Source organism: Lampris incognitus, chromosome 4 (assembly GCF_029633865.1).
Source record: "Lampris incognitus isolate fLamInc1 chromosome 4, fLamInc1.hap2, whole genome shotgun sequence".
In the NCBI taxonomy this organism is placed as follows: Eukaryota; Metazoa; Chordata; class Actinopteri; order Lampriformes; family Lampridae; genus Lampris; species Lampris incognitus.
Genome location: NC_079214.1, coordinates 29,087,148 through 29,106,660, shown reverse-complemented (window position 1 = coordinate 29,106,660; position 19,513 = coordinate 29,087,148). Strand labels below are relative to the sequence as shown.

At 41.7% G+C, this 19,513-nt stretch overlaps 1 protein-coding gene and 1 long non-coding RNA gene across 2 annotated transcripts; one reads left to right on the top strand and one right to left on the bottom strand.

Moving 5' to 3' along the window:
• Window positions 1-762: 762 nt before the first annotated feature.
• On the top strand, window positions 763-13,679 carry xkr5b (XK related 5b). The gene is made up of 13 exons (XM_056279243.1): window positions 763-871; window positions 1,976-2,065; window positions 2,245-2,350; window positions 2,696-2,862; window positions 3,264-3,397; window positions 4,889-4,967; window positions 5,824-5,993; window positions 6,895-7,006; window positions 7,307-7,474; window positions 10,141-10,331; window positions 10,528-10,611; window positions 10,975-11,158; window positions 13,045-13,679. Exons 1-13 carry the CDS (start codon window positions 763-765, stop codon window positions 13,677-13,679), a joined length of 2,229 nt encoding a protein of 742 aa, XP_056135218.1.
• Window positions 9,545-19,324, bottom strand: LOC130111942 (uncharacterized). Its single transcript, XR_008810191.1, has 3 exons — window positions 19,265-19,324; window positions 14,718-14,782; window positions 9,545-9,707 (listed from the first exon to the last, which is right to left on the bottom strand). It is a non-coding gene; the product is annotated as an uncharacterized LOC130111942 (long non-coding RNA).
• Between the last annotated feature and the right edge of the window lie 189 nt (window positions 19,325-19,513).

Here is a 19,513-nt window from a genome sequence, read left to right as displayed (position 1 = left end):
AACCCGCCCGACCCGCGGGTTGTGGATCGACCCGCGCGTCACCAGTCTGTTTCGGGAGGATTGTTTGATTCGTCCCCATCCCGTGCAGGGGACTCCTTAAAAGACTGTGGAGATTTGAAGAGCGAAATTAAAGCGCGAGGCTCATCGATTAACTGTTTTGTTTACGTTGAGTCAGTGTTGCGTGTTCCCTTTCACCGTTCTGTGGCAGTGTGTCTGCACCTCACCACCAGTTCCTCCCATTGCCTTCCACCTGTCATTGTCAAGCTTCAGCAAGTTCTGCAGAGGATCCTGCAACTCGCATGGAGCTCCAACACAAGCTCACACTGAAGCACACTGACGGGGAACAGCAACGTGTTGAGTTTACTGAAAAGCATTTTAGAAGTGGCTCTTATGTCAGTGTTGATGTTTGGGCGTACAACCAAAAAAAATGAATCAACTGTTTAACAGTCGGCATTGCACTTTAGCTTTAAAACAGATTGGAATCCACACTGCGCTAACATGCAGTTGTGTCGTTTGGTAGTCATCCTACTTGTAGTATCCTTCAAGCTATATAGTCATTATCATGTTATACCCAGGCTGTTCTACTCATCACATCCCAGCCCCGCCCTGCCTGTCTGTAAACAGCGCTGTCGCTTTAACGGGCCGAGCCGTGACGTTAGGGACCCCTAGCGGGAGGTCGGACCCCCGAATGGGAAGGGAGGATCTCTGCGACAGACTTATCGGCACCTCTGTGAAAGACGCGTTTATCATTTTCTGTCCGTGATGAGAGACTACACGGCGACTCCAAGCCGCGGAGGCTCCTGCGTGTCGTGCTGCCAAGTTTGCATCTTTGCCTTCACCGCATTGCTGATCGTTGCGGAGCGGACGGCCCGTGAGTTCTGTGTGGGACCAGTACAACACACACACACACATGCACAGCACACGCGCAAACACACACGCATGCACAGCACGCGCGCGCACGCGCTGATTTTCGTGCGATTGTTTCCCGGATTTTAACGATAATCCTTAAGAAAGGTTTATAGTTTGGTGTTTTTCTCTGAAGCGACTGGTTCTTGTGTGTTGATGCCATTAATAATAGAATTAGAGCCTGTTCTGCAGCACCACTGCGCCTCTCTCCTACCGTTACACACTGTTATGAAAGCTTGCCTTCCACCCAGAAACCCCCCCCCCCAAAAAACCAAACTGCAGACTCATGCTTGAGTTTCTCCTGTTTTTTAACAGCCGTGTTCTAAAAACGATGCTGTGCCATTTTTTTTACATTTCAGCGCCCCTTTTTTTCTGTGGGTGTGCTGTGAATGAATGGATGGGCGGACCCCATGATGGGGCCTACCTTGCCTGTTTAGCCCGCCAGTTCGGCAGCTGGTTCAGATTACGTGGCTATGGTTTGGTGAATGGAAGGAGGGAATGGTACTAGTAAGAGGCTAATATTCAACCTTGTATGGCTGAAGTGTCCATTATGACCGTTTAGAAAGGTTGAGATAAAAACAGTCAATGGCCTGCTTACTTTGTTTGAGTTTAGCCTTGGAATAGCTGCAATACATTGTGGAGGTCAGATAGATGACACATGATTGGAGAACCTGCCCATAGACCTACCTATACAAGTGCTGGCATACCATGCACACCACGGACACACACACACACACACACACACACACACGCACACACACGCACACACACACACACACACACACACAGGTACACTGGCAGTCAGCCATAGCTCAATTAATGTGTACCTGACAAAGTCTGATGTAAACACCACTGTTGTACTGTAAAAACTAAGCAACAAAACGGGATCAAATCTAAATTGGAGAGTAGCAGATTACAGTGAATGAGATTAATGTTATCTGAACAAAACTGGGGATTTTTGGTGTGATCTTGTATGTGATTCATGAAATTTCTCTGTGCTGTGTGTGTGTGTGTGTGTGTGTGTGTGTGTGTGTGTGTGTGTGTGTGTGTGTGTGTTCTTCCATCACAGTGGTTTACTGTTTTGTTTACTATTTGTGGATGGGCCACAACTACTGCTATGCCCACTTGGCTGGTTTCACTGCACTGTTCCTGCTGCCAGGTAAGATAACAGTCCTGATTACCTGATTAAGGTAATAAGATAATCATAGCTAGGTAGAAAGATAGACAGCACTGATATGATGATAGAGTTTGTACAGTGCACTAAAATTGTTTACAAATGAATTAAAATAATAAGATAGACAGACAGCCTTACTGAATCTTTGATTCCCCTTTTCCCAGGCTGGGGTCCTCAGTGGCTCAGCTATCTGTGGTACCTGTCAGATGGACGGATCCGCATGAAGTCACTCACCTGGACACATATACTGCACCTGGGTATATTCAAAAGGTAGGCTAAGTGCTTTCGTGGATGCATGCAGTGTGTGGATGTGTTTGTGAAGGACCTGTATTGTGTAGACAAACGATGTATGTATGTATGTATGTATGTATGTATGTATGTATGTATGTATGTATGTATGTATGTATGTATGTATGTATGTATGTATGTATGTATGCATGCATGCATGCATGTGTGTATGTATGTATGCATGCATGTATGACAGCAGCCTAAACATAAAGAACAGAACATATGCTTACATTTGATGATTTGGGTCTGTTGATGGTAAAGTGTCTCCCTCTGTCTCTCTCTGTCTCTATCTATCTGTCTATCGATCTATCTCTACCTCCACCTCAGATTATGGGAGTGTATGCGTCTGCCAGATGAGGATGTTTATGGTGAAATCATGCAGCAGGCTGATGTGTCAGCCTTGCATCTGCTTGAGGCCCTGGTGGTCACCCTGCCTGAAACACTCCTGCAGACATACGTACTCATCTGCACTGACATAGGACTCAAGTCTCCAGGTAGACAGACAGACAGACAGACAGACAGACAGGGAGAGAGAGAGAGATTTTGTGTAGGAAAAAAATATACTGCTAGTTAAAGATGACAAGATATGAAGAATTGATGACATGCGTTTTCTTTAATTAATGTCACACTAAGGACCAAAACACTTACCTACTTGCAACAACTTTCATCACTGATCTGGTTTTTTAGATCACAGGTCATAGACAGAGCTGCTCCTTTGAAACTTTGGTTTCAAATTTAACCTATTTCCATATTTTCTTCGATGTGTATGTGTAAAAGCATTGTAAATGGATATGTGTGCAGTTTTTAAATGTGTGTGCATGTCACTCTCTGTCTGTTTGTTTTCTGAGTGTGTCCCTGTCTTCCCCCCCCCCCCCTCATACTTTGCGCCCTCTAGCCTCAGTGTGTTTCGTGGTGTGTGTCCTATCCCTGGCCTGGGCCCTGGTTCTCTATGCCAGAGCTTGTTCTCTCATCAGACCAGGCCACCTGCCCATGACCCCTGCCGCCATACTCTGTAGACTCCTCTGGAGGGTAGGAATACATTACTCCCTTTGAATGTTTCCATGTTCGTATTTGTTTGGACTCTTTTTTGGACCTTTGTGTGTGTGCGTGCGCGCGCACGTGCGTGTGTGTGTGTGTGTGTGTGTGTGTGTGTGTGTAAACCCACACGGGCACATACACTATATGTACAACAGTATTGGGATACCTGGCCATTACACCTACAGGAGCTTTTATGATGTCCCATTCTAAATCCATAGGCATTAATATGGAGTTGGTCCCCCCCTTTGCAGCTATAACAGCTTCCACTCTTCTGGGAAGGCTTTCCACAAGATTTTGGAGTTTGTCTGTGGGAAGTTTTGCCCATTCATCCAGAAGAGCATTTGTGAGGTCAGGCATTGATGTTGGACGAGAAGACCTGGCTCGCAATCTCCGTTCTAGTTCATCCCAAAGGTGTTCGATGGGGTTGAGGTCAGGGCTCTGTGCAGGCCAGTCAAGTTCTTCCACACCAAATTCACCCAACCATGTCTTAATAGACCTTGCCTTTGTGCACTGGGGCACAGTCGTGCTGGAACAGAAAAGGGTCCTCCCCAAACTGTTCCCACAAAGTTGGAAGCATAGAATTGTCCAAAATGTCTTGCTATGCTGAAGCATTAAGATTTCCCTTCACTGGAACTAAGGCACCTAGCCCAACCCCTGAAAAACAACCCCATACCATTATCCCTCCTCCACCAAACTTTAAAGTTGGCACAGTGCAGTTGAGCAGGTAACATTCTCCTGGCATCTGCCAAACCCAGACTCGTCCATCAGACTGCCAGACAGAGAAGTGTGATTTGTCACTCTGCAGAACACGTTTCCACTGCTGCAGAGTCCAGTGGCAGCGTGCTTAACACCACTCCATCTGATGCTTGGCATTGTGCTTGGTGATGTAAGGCTTGCATGCAGCTGCTCGGCCGTGGAAACCCATTCGTTGAAGCTCCCGGTGCACAGTTTTTGTGCTGATGTTAATGCCAGAGGACGTTTGAAACTTTGCAGTTATTGAGTCAACAGAGTGTTGGCGACTTTTACGCACTGTGCGCCTCAGCACTCGTTGACCCTGCGTGACTTTATGTGGTCTGCCACTTTCTGGCTGAGTTGCTGTTGTTTCTAAACACTTCCACTTTTCAATAATACCACTTTCAGTTGCCCGTGGAATATCTAGCAGGGAAGAAATTTCACGAACTGACTTATTGCAAAGGTGGCATCCTATGACAGTACCACGCTTGAATTCACTGCGCTCTTCAGAGTGACCCATTCTTTCACAAATGTTTGTAAATGCAGACTGCATAGCTAGCTGCTGGATTTTATACACCTGTGGCAATGGGTCTGATTGAAACACCTGAATTCAGTGATTAAGAGGTGTGTCCCAATACTTTTGTGCATATAGCGTATGTGTAGCTGGGTGTGAGAGAGAGAAAAAGAGAGGGAGAGCACGTGCGTGTAAAACCGAGAGTGTGTGACCAGTACATATGTCTGTCTCCCCAGGTCGGTATGTTGGGATCACGTTTTGCTGTTCTCATGCTTTTCACGCGAATCTTCAAACAGTGGGTCCTGGGAGTCATTGGTGAGTCTTATGGACAGGGCTCTTTCTCAGAGCTCACACACCCTGATGAGCAAAGTGTTTCTAGAGTGTAATCGGTTGCAGGCCTTTTTTCTTTTGGGTAGAGAGTAGAGATGCACCAATACCAATGCTGGTATTGGATATCGGCCCAATACCAAGCTAAAATGCAGTGTCGATATCGGTGATTTTACGCGAGACTACAATCCAATTCAAAAAGCCATGAGTAATATGTCATAAACAAAGCAAAATGACATGATTTACTCCATTTTTGGACTATAAAAGCCTGTATTACTTTAATGAGGGGGAAAAAACTATTTGTGTCTCATTTATTTTCCCATCAACCTCAAAGTCTACGTCTGCACCGTCCATCAAAATTAATGGATTTGATCAATACTTGGAATTGGTGTCAGCAGTGAAAAAGTGATATGGGTGCATCCCTAGTACAGAGTCTTTGTATGTTAAAATCAAAATGGGGTTCCACAGGGAGACCAAGTTTACTTATCTGGGATACATCTGTTGCTCGACCCCCCTCTGTTCTCAAATTATTTAATTGTCTTTGTGAACACGTGTATGTGTATTTACTGTATCTGTTAAAAATTTACTTATTTATCCGTTGAATGTGCACACAATGTGTGAACGTTTACTATGTACGTGTGTGTGTGTGCACATTGGAGAGAAGCATTTGCTGTGTGCACTGGATGTGTGCGTTTTTGAGGTTTTAGATGTGTATGCATGCGTGTTTGTGTTGATCTGTGTTTGTACAATTGTGTGTTGTTTGCGTGTGCATGTGGGTTTGGATGTGCTGCATGTGTTCTGCATGTGTTTGTGTGGGGTGTTTGCTTGTGTGTGTGTTTATCAGGCGTTCACTGGTTGGGCGCTACATTTTGGATGGTGTCCCAGCAGACGGATATCATACGGTCTACAAATCGATGGAGACTCTTCAACCTTGTACTGGGAGCCATTCACATCTTCCTCTTCCTCAATGTAAAGGATGGGCAATCTAGATACCGCATGGCTGGGTTCTACCTGGTAGGTGTGTGTGTGTGTGTGTGTGTGTGTGTGTGTGTGTGTGTGTGTGTGTGTGTGTGTGTGTGTGTGTGTGTGTGTGTGTGTGTGTGTGCACTAGTGAAGGAGTAAATTAGGTTACATACAAAAGATAACTTTTATCTAGTGGTCAAAATAATTAAAAATGAGAAGATCTCAGTCTGTGCTCCGTTGGAGTGCATGCATGCATACAGTGTGTATATGTAACTACAACCTTTTAACAAAAACAACGGATAGAGCGACTCATGCATTAATGTAAATTTATATCAAAAAATTAAAAAACTATCAGAAATACAGTTTTTCTTGTAAATTCGTGTCCAAATCTCAAATAATATATGGATTTCACAAAGGCTGCACTAAAAGAATGTATATTTTCATATGCAGTGGCAAGGAAGACATGAGCACTGCTACAAACTAGATAAGAGCCCAGAAAACAGCTATGTTCATCCTTTTTTAGAATCTTTATTTACACTAAAACAATATAAATATTTGAAACCACCGAAGGGACATTTGACATAAGTAGGGCAGGACATTTCAGCATCTCTCGGGCCTTTACAAAAACAGATTTATTGAAACTATCTAATGTGGTCCTGCGCAGCTCAATTGGTAGCCTGCATTTATATTGCGAGGGTTGGGGTCTCGACTCCAGCTGCAGTTTCTTTGCAGATAAAAGGAAGCACTGCATGTCGTGTGCAAGATGCAGTAGGTAGGGACAAATAAGTAAATCTAAACTAATGGGAAATAGAAATATTGCTCTGATTCGGCAACAAATACAACAGTCGAATATAGAAGTCAGATTTAGTTTATTCGTTGAACAAAAACAAATGTAAGAGAAATTTAAGAGGCAGATATCAGTCTTTCATAGCTTCCTGTTTGTTGTTTTTAGGCCATGTTTTTAGAGAATGCATTTCTTCTTTTGGCCTCCTCCTGGTTGTTTACCATGGCATCGTGGGATACCGTGGGGATTCCAGCCGCTGTGTTTTGCAGTTTCCTCATAGGTGAGAAATGCAATCATGAATACAAATATTATTGGCCTGTGTATGCAGTTAAACACAAACTCTTACTTTCTGTGCATTTGTTTTTAATTTTCCACAATTTGTCACGTGAGACACCAATGGGCTGTTCCTGATGTTCGCTGACTGCATCCAAACACCCGGCCTGCCACACACACACACACACACACACCTCCATGTTTCTTCTACCCCAAGTCCTTTCAATTCTTCACATGGTTTTCCTCTCCTTACTGTTTTGATTTCTCTCTATCACTCTCTTTTATTCCTTATCCCCCTCCTGTCTAGGAGTCATAGCACTGGTGCTATACTACCGTTTCCTTCACCCTAAGTCCTTTGAGATCTTCCAGAGTATTCGTCACCGGGGGATAGGAGGAGCTTGCACAGAGCAAGGATCCACACTCACGTTGGAGGAGAAAGCCACACCCACCTTCCATCGCAATATAACACTGTCTGGTCTGTCCCCTTTCTTGTTCTGCAGTAGGTCTCTGTACCTACCTACCTACCTACCTACCTACCTACCTAGGGCTGTCACTAACAAAAAAGTCCTGTTGGTTTTTTTGGAACATATACAGTGCATCTGGAAAGTATTCACACCCCTTCACTTTCCCCACATTTTGTTATGTTACAGCCTTATTCCAAAATGGATTAAATTCCTTTTTTTCTCATCAATCTACACACAATACCCCATAATGACAAAGTGAAAAAGGTTTTGTAGAAATTTTTGCAAATTTATTAAAAATAAAAAACTGAAATATTGCATGTACATAAGTATTCACACCCTTTGCTATGACACTCAAAATTGAGCTCAGGTTCATCCTGTTTCCACTGATCATCCTTGAGATGTTTCTACATCTTGATTGGAGTCCACCTCTAGTAAATTCAATTGATCGGACATGATTTGGAAAGGCACACACCTGTCTATATAAGGTCCCACTGTTGACAGTGCATGTCAGAGCAGAAACCAAGCCATGAAGTCAAAGGGATTGTCTGTGGACCTCCGGGACAGGATTGTATTGAGGCACAGATCTGGGGAAGGGTACAAAAAAATTCTACAGCTTTGAAGGTCCCGAAGAGCACAGTGGTCTCCATCATTCATATATGGAAGAAGTTTGGATCCACCAGGACTCTTCCTAGAGCTGGCCGCCCAGCCAAACTGAGCAATCGGGGGTGAAGGGCCTTGGTCAGGGAGGTGACCAAGAACCCAATGGTCACTCTGACAGAGCTCCAGCATTCCTCTGTGGAGATGGGAGAACCTTCCAGAAGGACAACCATCCCTGCAGCACTCCACCAATCAGGCCTTTACGGTAGAGTGGCCAGACGGAAGCCTCTGCTCAGTAAAAGGCACATGACAGCCCGCTTGGAGTTTGCCAGAAAGCACCTAAAGGACTCTCAGACCATGAGAAACAAGATTCTCTGGTCTGATGAAACCAAGATTTAACTCTTTGGCCTGAATGCCAAACATCACATCTGAAGGAAACCAGGCACCTCTCATCACCTTGTTAATACCATCCCTACAGCGAAGCATGGTGGTGGCAGCATCATGCTGTGGGGATGTTTTTCAGCAGCAGGAACTGGGAGACTAGTCAGGATTGAGGGAAAGATGAATGGAGCAAAGTACAGAGAGATCCTTGATGAAAACCTGCTCCCATCTAACCTTACATAGCTTGAGAGGATCTGCAGAAAAAAATGGGAGAAATACCCCAAATATAGGTGTGCCAAGCTTGTAGCTTCATACCCAAGAAGACTTGAGGCTGTAATCGCTGCCAAGGGTGCCTCAACCAAGTACTGAGTAAAGGGTGTGAATACTTATGTACATGCAATATTTCAGTTTTTTATTTTTAATAAATTTGCAAAGATTTCTACAAAACCTTTTTCGCTTTGTCATTATGGGGTATTGTGTGTTGATGAGAAAAAAAGGAATTTAATCCATTTTGGAATAAGGCTGTAACATAACAAAATGTGGGGAAAGTGAAGGGGTGTGAATACTTTCCGGGTGCACTGTATGTAGGCAAGTTTGAGTTTAAATTCGACATTTGATTTGCCAAAAAATGTCTCAAGACTAACTATAGGCCTACCCATTGGCCTGTGATTAGTTGTTGAACATGTTTTTCTATTTGTATGGAGAAGTAGGCATCAGGGCATTAACAGAGACCATGAGCTTTCAGAGGAATTTATTAGTGAAAAGTGCAAAATGAGAACATAAACATTTAGCAGAATTGACTACTAAACGTAAACTGTTAATAATAATAATACACCTCACTACTATTGGTAACAGCGTTACCATAATGACTAACAATCATTAAAAAACTACAAAACTGTTTGTTAATTGGGTCTCATTGTCGTTGTCCTACATTTCACAAAATCCTGCTATACATTTCTAACTTTTTTAGGCTTCCTGACTAAATCGACTAAATCGGGTGATTTGTGTGTGTGTGTGGGGGGGGGGTCATCCCGGGTCGTCCTCTGTGTGGAGTTTGCATGTTCTCCCTGTGTCTGCGTGGGTTTCCTCTGGGTGCTCCGGTTTCCTCCCACAGTCCAAAGACATGTAGGTAGGGTGAATGGGCCGTACTAAATTGGCCCTAGATGTGAATGTGTCGGCCCTGTGATGGCCTGGTGGTCTGTCCAGGGTGTCTCCTCGCCTGCCGCCCAGTGACTTCTGGGATAGGCTCCAGCATCCCCACGACCCCTGTGTAGGATAAGCGGTTTGGTTAATGGATGGATATATATATATATATATATATATATATATATATATATATATATATATATATATATATATCATCAGCTGATGATTGCTTATAGCATGAAACAGGCTTGTACTGTCTCATAAAGAATTTACTTGACTCACTGGATTATTTTGCTCCTTATTTGTTGAGCACTTTCCCTACCGTTGAGTGTTTCTTTTAACAAAGGTATATGTGTGTGTGTGTGTGTGTGTGTGTGTGTGTGTGTGTGTGTGTGTGTGTGTGTGTGTGTGTGTGTGTGTGTGTGTGTGTGTGCGCTTCACATAAAATATCACATTCCTGAAACACATCATTATGCAAATTTTGATATTTAAATTATCTATCATCTATTTATCTGCTATTTTGTCTATGATTTTTGCTATTAACTTTAATCAGGAGGGGGCACCCTTACAGACCTCCCTCACCAATGGGAAGGCTGGAGGCACCATCACTGGCTATTGATTCGCTTAGCGCTGAAGACGGGGGATGTCACTAAAATCTGCTCAGCTTATGGTGAGGGCGGGTTGGCCGGACTGATGGGTCTGGATGAAGTGGTCAATTCACCGGATATTCCTCATGTCCCACAGGTCAGTTGTGTCCAAAGTAGTAAACTGCACACTACTGAATACGCAGTGTTTCTTTCAAGCTAAGGGATCTGGTGGCGTATCTTCTAATTGCTTTTCCCGGAACCCTTTCACCCTGCCGGGATCTGTTTTTTGACTGCAAATGCTGGCACATACTTGTGATGAGTGACCATCTTTTTTTCTGGTTCTGATTTGTCAGGTCCCACAAATTCAGCCACAGCTTCCTCAGGATTCACAACCTGCTCCTCAGCCAGCACCACCACAGGTGACCCAGGCTCCACTTGTAATAACCTCAGGGGAATTGATAAGTGGTTAAAATAAATAATTAAGTATAAAGGAAATAACGTTTTTTAATATCGCAGAGTGTGCAAAACATTACTCGTTTTTTTTTCATCAAATAATGAAGTAAACCCTCTTGCTATATTTAGGGAGGGCAGAGTGATGAGAGATAGAGGAATTAGCAGAACATGAGAATCTTATTCAAATCCATGTAGCTGTGAGTGGGGCTTCTTGTATGCCCACTGAAAGGTCACATCTGTATGTCACTCAGGTTGTTTTTTACCAGTATATATTCTACTTTTTGTCTCTTTCCTTCTTCCTTCCTCCTCACCCTCAGAGTTTAACTGGTGACCTGTATTTACCCTAGGTGAGAAAGGAGGCCCAGCCCAAAAAACCAGCACCCAGCACTGTAGTGGCCAGACCAGTGAGGCAGGCCCCCCCCACTAATATCTATAAAATGAACCCATCTCCAGAGGTCATTCCAGTCCATGAGGTCATACCCGAAGAGACTGGAGAAGAAGAATCCAGTCCTCCAGCCTCAGAGGACAGAGGTCAGATTCCTCATGAATTCTCAAGCCTGTCAGCAAAACATGCACGCATAGACATATATGTACCTATATGTAAGCATACGCACACATAATCACACACCAACATGTACATAAAGTTACTAATATATAATTTATAATCGCTACCAAAAGTGCAAAAGATAAGCAATTTGTGATGAAGTTGTCCTTGAAGCGTAACGAAACCCTAGACCATTTTAGAGGGTTTGCTGACATCTACAGGTTGAAAATCATCCGAAGGTTTAAAACATGCCGGACTGGTCTTAGTACTATGTGATGTTGGTGTAGCAAGATAAACAAAGCTGCCGCTAATAAAATTAATAATAGGTCTGTTGGATGTAGGTGTGCCAAAGAACCAGCACTGACAGTACTATTGACAACAGAGCCATTATTAATGTTATTGGCTGCAATTGTGTTTATCCTGTTTTGCTTATATTACAGAGTACAAAGACCAGCCTGACATGTTTTTAACCTTTAGATGGTTTTTAACCTGTAGATGTCAGCAAATAGGCGGCACAGTGGTGCAATGGTCCGTGCAGTCGCCTCACAGCAAGAAGGTCCTGGGTTCGAACCCCAGGTTGTCCAACCTTGGGGGTCGTCCCGGGTCGTCCTCTGTGTGGAGTTTGAAATGTTCTCCCCATGTCTGCGTGGGTTTTCTCTGGATGCTCTGGTTTCTTCCTACAGACATGTAGGTCAGGTGAATCGGCCATACTAAATTATTCCTAGGTGTGAATGTATGTGTGTGTGTGTGTCAGCCCTGTGATGGCCTGGCAGCCCGTCCAGGGTGTCTCCCTGCCTGCTGCCCAATGACTGCTGGGATAGGCTCCAACATCCCTGCAACCCTGAGAGCAGGATAAGTGGTTTGGATAATGGATAGTTAGATGGATGTCAGCAAATTCACTAAGGTGGGTTTAGTTACTCTTTAAGATTTAACTCGCAGAGATATGTATCTATGTCCCTGAGCACTTATTCTAGTATAAGCCATTTGTCAGTAAGTTAAAGCTTTGCTTCCAAGGGCAGGTTTACAGCACTAACAAAGTTAGTGCTGTAAACCTAATAAGCACTACCGTTTACTTAATCTTATTTCTTGATTTCATGAATTGCTGTTACTATTTTTTATTCCCGTTTCTCCATTTTGACTGTCTATATCATTACAATGGCAGCCATTGTAGAAGTCCACCTAACATGCATTTATTTTGCATTAGTACTACAGGATTTTCCCCCCCTAAATATTCCTCCTATTAAAGGGGCCATAGTGTAGCATCATTGTAGCAAACTGAAGAAGTGGCACTTGTACCTTGGAAATACCTACAGGGTAGAGTGTATTGTATTAAGAGTTTGATCTGATTGTATTCTTAAAGAGCCAGTCCAATGATTTTAATTTAGTCCAAAAAGTTTTATTGTGGAATATCATGTTTAGGAGGGTCTTTTTTCAGCTTCAGAAGTATCATTTGATTTGTTATAACTGTTTTAGCACATCCTTTTTGAGCATAGCCAGTTCTCGGGAATTTTAGGGGGCATGGCCCTGGGTTCACATGACATTTTATTGATTGGTAGCTAGCACGCTTACTTTTATGATGTTGCTAGGCAGCTATTCAAAAACACTCACTGACACTGATGACAACAATTAATTGACTGTTCAATCAAATAGGGATATTAAATTATGTAATTTACTGTCAAAAGCAGATTAGTTTTCTGAAACAGTTTGATCATGTTTGACAACCTGAAGGATGGCTTTTCTTGGGGCTTTAGTCACATTTTCACAACAAAAGTAGGTCTAACATTTTGGGTTGCTTTACATTAACAAACCCTTTGTTTAAAAATAAAAAAATAAGTTTTGAAAACCTGATTTTCACTGAGATGGATCTTAAAAGGTGATGAAGACTTCCAGAGTGCTGCTTACGGCTCGCCAACACCCTCATCTCCTCAGTACCCTGGAAGCTTACGCCACATCGACAGCAACGCCGGGACCCTGACGGAGGGCTCATCCTCTGCAGGTTCCCTGGACATCAAGACACCAGGCTGGTCACCTGAACGACGCTCTCCTCTCCTGATCAGTTCCCCAGAGAGAAATTCAGCCAACCCCGGAGAATCCACCACCACGCTGTACTTCAGCGCTGAGGCACAGTCTCCTTCAACTGGAAGCTATCTGGGCTGGGGCTCTGAGTTGTCGCCCATTTCCAGCTACCGAAGTCCCTACCGGATCAGGGAAGCTCGCTTTGTCACATCCACCCCACGACTAGAGCCCAGAGTTGGGGGAGAGAGTCCTGGCCTGACCCCTGTTGTTGTCACCCCTGCTACCCCTGGTACTACACCAGGTGCTACACCTGGTATTACACCAGGTGCTACACCTGCTACTACACCAGGCACAACCCCAGGTGGTACTCCTGGTGGTGCGACTCCAATGGCTACTACTCCTGGTACCCCAATCACCCCTCTCACTCCAGTCATCTCCCATGTTCGCAAACAGATGGTCCAGTTTGTGGACTACAGAGAGAGAGCAGTGTAAGGACTAAAGGGATAAAAGGTAAGAAGAAAGCTGGGTTGAGTATAATCAAATCAGTTGAATCAGTTAATAAAGGATATGTACTTGTATATCTATATTTTCTCTGATATGCAGACTTGGGTTGAATACACAATAAAAAATGATAAAACATATCTCAGAGATAGCAGGCGAGTAGTTAAGTTGGGGTCTGTCTGCTTTGGGGTACATTCAAACAGTTGAAGAAAGAAATATGTTCCATAATGACACAATATTCATGAAAATGTAGGTCATGCTTACTCATCAAAAAACAACTGGTGTGTGACTTAAGAAATGTGCTGATGAGAAGACACTTGAGCTAAAGAATAACAGTTTCTTAGAGGAACTCTTCGAACGGTTACCCTTGTAAATATGAACATAAGCTCCTTTACACTCAGAAAATATGACTTTGTAAAGTCAGTCATCCTAACCTGTTTGAGAAATATGGTGAACTCAGTTTACCACTGTGAAATGTCCAATATACACAAATAATTTCTACTGAAACATTGGTGGTAAAGCCATAGATGTTTCACGATGTTTGACCTGAGTCATGACATACAAAACATTCAAAGTTAATGGCATACATATATAATATAAGACTGAAATGGTTGAATTACATAGTTGGTAGTTCTTTGACCAAAATAGTCCAGGATTTTCTTTTTTAAAAAGGCACAAGTTCACTCAGCCTGTACAGTATCAATGGGTTTGGCTCTGAACATGAAAGTAAATTGAAATTGCATCAATCTATTTGGCTATAAGTAGTCTGCCCTGTGTGCTTAGTACAGATTTAAGGAAAAACATACATTACCTACCCACCGCCTTTCACATGAAACTGAAAATACACACTTGTGCTAATTGAACCAGTTTACAATTTCCACCAAATACAGTATACTAGGGTGCTGTGCAAGGTCTTTCATTGTATTCTTTCACCATCATGTACTGTATATAAAATTAGATTTTGGTGGATTGGCAAACAAAATGCAAGTCAAAATATACATTCAAGTTTATTCATTTGATTTTACTTACAAACGCTTTCTCTTATTTTTGCAGAAACATTCAGCCTGTCCATCAGAGAGCCAGTCAGTCAGTCTCTGTAAGTACATGTAAGAGTATGCATATGTTGCTGTCATGTCCTCAAAAACACCAACACACAAAGATAAAGAAAACTCTTTTTTGTAATCTGTAGAAAGATGACATCTTTGCTCGATCCGGCTAGTTTTATCCACCAGATCAATGACAAAGGACAAAGGTATCGGAAGAGTTTTGTATTTTGAAGCCTTTTATTTTCCTTTTTTTTTTTTTTTTGTAATTTGCGACAGTCAGCACTTTAGAGCAGAAAGGTACAGCTAATAATATTGTTATCCATCGTGGTATCTGTGGTGTTATTTTTATCTTTTTATGGGGGCTTGTACGCAATCATATTATTATATCACAGAATATGATAATAAATCAAAAGTCATTTAAGCAATACAAAAGCATGAAAAGAATATCAACTGTTTTTATTGAATTTGCATGGGATTTTTTTGTATTTGTTTAGTCTGTTTACACCTTGTTTTTTTATTGCTGTTTTTTTTGTTTTGAGGTCTGCATATAATTTGATACTCTATGCAACCAAAATCGTTTGTATATTAAATATGTGTTTGTATTTATATGAATATGTTACATGGCCTGCAGAAATCTTATACCTCAAAAAAAAGATATGGGGAAATTACACTTTTTTCTGTCAGGTGCCCACGTGTTCTCTTTTCACCATATATTTTCATGGTTTTGCTTGGTGGAAGGGTCATGGGACATTTTCTACAATTTGGGGACAACAGCCACTGGTAACAACAGTTAAAGAATGAAAATGGTTAAACAAAAGATACAAGATATATGCAGGACGTGTGCTTTCATGTTCTTTTCGGTCATTAGCTTGACCAACATCTCTTAGGAGACAATCACATTTTTATTTCATTTAATGGAAAAAAGGGGAATTGTAAAGAGCTGCATCGGCACTTATATTGTATATCGTTATGAAGTGCAGTATTGTCACACCAGTGTAAATGCACCAGTTTTTTGTGAGCAGGGGTAGGGGTTACTTAACAGGCTGTAGCAAGTCTTTCTGATACCAGGCTGAAGAGCTCCTGAGGTTCACATAATATCCCACAATTGTTCTTCAGCTACCCAAAGAATTATTATTGTTAGCATTCTGAACTGAAACTGATAGGTTTGCAGCAAACTCATAAAACTGTTTGTGTAGTTTGCTTCAATGTAGAGGGCTTCCAAAGCTAACCCCCTGCTATTAAGGTATGACAAATGTTAAAATTGTGTAATTGCATGGTAAACAAAAACGGCAGAACGCTGAAGATGCAAGTGTCAATATGGACTAGTAAACCACTAAAAAAAAATGATAAAAAAACTGTTTATGCCAGAGGTGAGACGTCGAAGAGCTTCCGGATCATTTAACTTTTTCCATGCGTCTTCCCTCGGCCCCTTTCCTCCCTCTCTCAACTTTCCTCATCACTTGTTTATACTATGTTTCTGATCAGTCTGGCTCCATGACTACAGATATAGTCAGTGTGGGTCTGAAAACGTGACGAAATCCTGTTTTAATCTAGAAAACCTCGTGAGAGGTTTGAATTGTTACCACACAGCAGAGAGAGAAGATTGAGATAGGAGCATGTTTTCACCGTATTTGCATATATGCAAGGGGCAAAAAACATGCAGCTCTGCAAGCTTCAAGTTTGCTTAACAGCCAGTGTAATGTAATGTTGTCAGGATCTGTTTCTTCCAATTACTGTATACACTGAGTGTTCTTTTAACCATAAAGTGTGTTATTTTAACAATGCTATTGTTATTTTATTATACTGTTGACAAACTTCTTTTCTCTATAAGCTTTGTTAACCCTTATTTCAATGTTTCTTACAAAATGTATTGTTATTTACAAACAGTTTCTATCGTTACACTGAAATCTACTATCTGTAATGATGAGTAAAACTGTTGAGTCACTCATGCTTTAAAAATGAAGATACGTGAGCAGCTTTTTGACATAACAACCGTGGCTATAAAGAGAAATATGTGTGAAAAGGAACTGCACTGTGTCAAAACAGTTGCCATACCTGCCCATTTGAATTATTGATAGATGTTGCTTCCTCTACATGGTCTTTAGAAACAAAAAGAAATCGCTTGCATGTCATTCTTTCGTCTCAACCAGGGAAATGTAGGCTATCTATTGCATTAGCGAAAGAAAGCACTTAACTATAAACGCGCACTGCATTTCTCAAATGCACTTGCTAGAATAGAATGTGTCTATGCAACGTCAGTAAGCCAGCTAAAATGGGGTGTATCTGGTGCGCTACAGAAAAAAACTCAAACACGCTTTAGATTACAACGCTGAATGCCTCTGCCTGATAATAATGCTTTGCCTTGTATATAAATGGCAATATTAGCTGCCATGCTCATTTCATTGCCTTATTTATATATATGTGTGCTTTGCTCATGTGTTCTTACATATATGACACCCATTGGTTATACATGTATATCTGATTTGCTAACATTTTTTACTTGTAACTTGATGTTTTTATCTTCTTAACTTGGTCACATTTGCTGTTATGAATTGTATGTAAAGTTGGTGTACAGTATTTCACAGTTTTATGCTGAAGCTTTACATATGCATTCATTAAGAAAATAATGCTTGCTGTTCATCGACTTACAGAATTTGGTTGTGGGTTGTGTGCACCATTGTTTAGTCACTGGACTGCCTCGTTTTGACAACATACAACACCTCATCTCAACAAAGATTTCCACACGGCAACTGTGGTTCGTGATGGTAATTGAATAACTGTGCTATTCTTGTATCAGAATAAAGACATTAATCATGATTACAGTACTCTGTTTTGATTTTTGAGACAAGTTGTCCCATGTCATCTACTCAAAATTAACACAGAGGGAATTAGGGAGCAACTTCCACTCAATTCAATTCAATTTATTGTCATTAAAAACAATGTGCAGGCACATGTGCAAAAAAGAAATGAGACCATATACAGATTCAGTGCTACTTGTTTCTCACTCAGAAAAATGACATCAAATGATCAAAATGTACACTTGTGCAGTGTATGTTTAAATATATGATTGACACAATGCAAAAGTTGTGGTACCATAACCCGCATTGTCGTTCAGGCCACAGTCCTAATACATTTTAGCTATTATGTATGTAGATGGTCCATACTGTTAGTATCCTTTACAGATGTATCTTGGACGTTGTCATATGGGCACAGTACTAGTGTACTAGATAGACAGTGTTTTACAATGTCAGTCCCTATGAAAAAGTACATTTGCTTTTGAAATTCAATCAGACAATATTTTAATTAAGCCAAATACTGTTTATTGCAAATAGCACAGTAATGATATCCTGTGTTGTAGTAGATGTTGTCATTATTATTTGATCATAGTAATGAAAATATGGCAGCTGTATCCCAAAGGCTATAAAATTCAAATTAAATCTGGAAGGTGTATGATTCAACTCCCTGGGCCGACTGGTAAAACTTGCTCTCAAGTCAAGTCAATTTATTTGTATAGCCCAATATCACAAATTACAAATGTGCCTCGGCGGGCTTTACAGCAACACAACATCCTGTCCTTAGACACTCTCGTCGGATAAGGAACCACTCCCTAAAAAAAAAAACCTTTGATAGGGAGAAAAAATAGGAAGAAACCTCAGGGAGAGCAACAGAGGAGGGATCTCTCTCCCAAGACGGACAACGTGCAATGGATGTTGTGTTTACACAATTTACACAATACAATGTTGAAAGAGGATAACAGAATTATAATGAAATTATAAAATGTATGAAGAATATGATGAGCAGGATGCCAAGCAGTGTCCAGATGCCACCAGAACAGCCCAGCACCCAAGCCACGCGACCAGCATCACCATGTAAAAAAAAAGTTCTCTTTTCCTTTCTCTCCTTTCCCTCAGCACCTGCTGAGGAACTGCTTTTCACTAAAGGTCTTAATCAACTGAGCCATAGTTGGACGTGAGGGCCAAATCTGTAGTAATTTGTGATATTGGGCTATACAATTGGACTGTGTGTGTGTGTGTGTGTGTGTGTGTGCGTGCGTGCGTGCGTGTGTGTGTGTGTGTGTGTTTATGTTAACATTCTTTTGAGTTGTGGTGGACACGTATTGGGGACAGAATTCAACCCAGGAACTAAGGGTTCTCCGTTCCTTCGGCTCTACAGAGTATTGTTTTTGGTTCAATAATGCAGTTTTAGGTATTACGACAAGTAATAAGAATGTACCCATATGTATATTAATGACAGAAACTAGTGTGTCACAGTGGTGTGATCTAATCATTCTGCAAGTCAGATGACTGAGAGGAAGAGAAAACAGCTGGCTAAGACGGTCATCCTTTACTTTGGTCAGCGATCCAAGGCATCAGATGATAGATCATTGAACAGCACCATTTCACCATACATAGATACACACAGATATTGTTTCATTCCACCGGGTCACGATACACTTCTGCAATGTCACTATACACTTCTAATATATGGGTGCTGTAAAACAGAAGCAAAAAAGAAAAAGAAAAGACTCACGGCGTTATTAGAGACCTAAAGACGTGTGTAAGAGTAGTTTGACGGACGTTCAGATTTGATGTTATAACCGGCGGATAACGTGACACAAACAGTGACGGCATTACGCAAGCGCAGCGCCACGCACCCAGGCGCACATCATTGTTTGATCTTAATAATTAGCTTGGTTGTTATACGTGCGGACCACTTAGTTGCCACATTCGGTTCACTCGCGTAACTCAACTTAAAACATTTGATAATTAGAAGAATCGC

What these genes read in the sequence shown, in the direction of transcription:
- xkr5b (XM_056279243.1), top strand. Translation starts at nt 763, where the DNA reads ATGAGAGACTACACGGCGACTCCAAGCCGCGGAGGCTCCTGCGTGTCG. An exon ending in TGCACTGTTCCTGCTGCCAG is followed by an intron (nt 2,066 to 2,244) that starts GTAAGATAACAG and finishes CCCTTTTCCCAG; the next exon opens with GCTGGGGTCCTCAGTGGCTC. An exon ending in ATATTCCTCATGTCCCACAG is followed by an intron (nt 10,332 to 10,527) that starts GTCAGTTGTGTC and finishes CTGATTTGTCAG; the next exon opens with GTCCCACAAATTCAGCCACA.